General features: G+C 54.0%; 1 protein-coding gene across 1 annotated transcript; it reads left to right on the top strand.

Annotated features, from left to right (window-relative positions):
* The first annotated feature begins 248 nt into the window (after positions 1–248).
* On the top strand, positions 249–1043 carry LOC123125605 (probable calcium-binding protein CML41). Its single transcript, XM_044546081.1, has one exon. The coding sequence runs from the start codon at positions 317–319 to the stop codon at positions 875–877; it is 561 nt and encodes a 186-aa protein (XP_044402016.1). The 5' UTR covers positions 249–316; the 3' UTR covers positions 878–1043.
* Positions 1044–1435: the final 392 nt, after the last annotated feature.

Below are 1435 nucleotides of genomic sequence, written 5' to 3'. Positions count from 1 at the left end.
TCGTTGTTGGTTGGACGGCGGCGCTCGGATCGCGAGCCATGTGATCACGTTGCCCTATGGGGAGTAGCTGACAGTATCTCAGGAAGGCGAGGCAGTTGCCAACGAACTTCTCATCATGACCGGTCAAACGCACACACAAAGATGGCAGCTCCTGCAAATCTGCTCCGGTTTTGGCATCCCAAGCTCCGAGCCGAGCGCCTATAAAAGGAGGCTCGCGGCATACCTTTTCTTCCACAGCTGCATTGGCATTGCACAAGTGTACTTCTTCAGTGATCTTCTAGTGTTTGTGAGTTGTGACGTACGCAAGGTTCAGTTCATGGCGAACGTGAGCGTCTCGAAGCCGGCGAAGCGCCTGACGGGGAAGAGCAGCTTCAGGCTCGGCCTGCCGCTGCTCTGCGGCCGGTCTGACGTGGCGAGCCCCGGTGCTGCCCCCGCTCGGTCGTCGTCGAGCAGGAGGTCGTCCGGCACCGGCAGCAGCAGGAAGTCGGAGCTGCGCAGGATCTTCCAGCACTTCGACAGGGACAACGACGGGAAGATCTCCGGCGCCGAGCTGAGCGCCTTCTTCGCGTCCATGGGCGACGACCTGACGGTGCCGTCCTCGTCGTCGGGAGAAGGGTACCTGCTGGACTTCGCCGGGTTCGTGGCGCTCATGGAGAGGGGGGAGGGCAGCCAGGAGGAGGACCTGAGGAGGGCGTTCGAGGTGTTCAACGCCGTGGACCAGCCCGCCGGGAGGATCACGGCCAGGGGGCTGCGGCGGGTGCTCGCCCAGCTCGGTGATGACCGGTCCGTCGCCGACTGCGAGGCCATGATACGGGCCTACGACGTCGACGGCGATGGCGGCCTCGACTTCCATGAGTTCCAGAGGATGATGAGCTAGGTAGAGCTGGCTTCATGCCAGTGGTTGTTGTTCATACTCTGCATTGCATCCAGATGAGCCCATGCAGATCGTTACAGATTTGCTGTCTCATCTTGTGTTGTTTGGTGTCTCACAAGTGACACCAGTGTATAATGATGCTATACACTTGATTTATTTTTCTTCGGTATTTTTTGTTTAGAGAAGACTCTGTATTTTTTCCAGAGCTTCATCTCTGCAAAATGGCTGTAAGGGAGTGAAAAATGAGAAGTTCCATGAACAAAAACTGACACATTTCACTGTGGTGCACCGTCTGAAATTTTAGATGGGAAGAGCCGAAGAGGACTGGTCTTCTCATCTGGAAGGCTGAATTAATAACACTGACTTATCAGGAAGCTGCCAGGTAGCTCAACATTTACAGAATCCCAGGCATATATACTATTGAAGCAAAATTCAGACACTTTCTCTCCCAAATCTTACACAATATCACGATACAAATAATATTTACAATTGCATCACAATCATTCAGTTTCTCTCTACACGTGAGCCGTAATATGTCTGTTGATCCTCTAGCAGAGAGCG

This window comes from Triticum aestivum, chromosome 5D (genome assembly GCF_018294505.1).
Source record: "Triticum aestivum cultivar Chinese Spring chromosome 5D, IWGSC CS RefSeq v2.1, whole genome shotgun sequence".
Taxonomy (NCBI): domain Eukaryota; kingdom Viridiplantae; phylum Streptophyta; class Magnoliopsida; order Poales; family Poaceae; genus Triticum; species Triticum aestivum.
The sequence above is the reverse complement of the archived record's forward strand: the minus strand, read 5'-3'. Positions and strand labels throughout refer to the sequence as shown.

Excerpts from the sequence above, each read along its gene's own strand:
- LOC123125605 (XM_044546081.1), top strand. The coding sequence starts at position 317 with ATGGCGAACGTGAGCGTCTCGAAGCCGGCGAAGCGCCTGACGGGGAAG.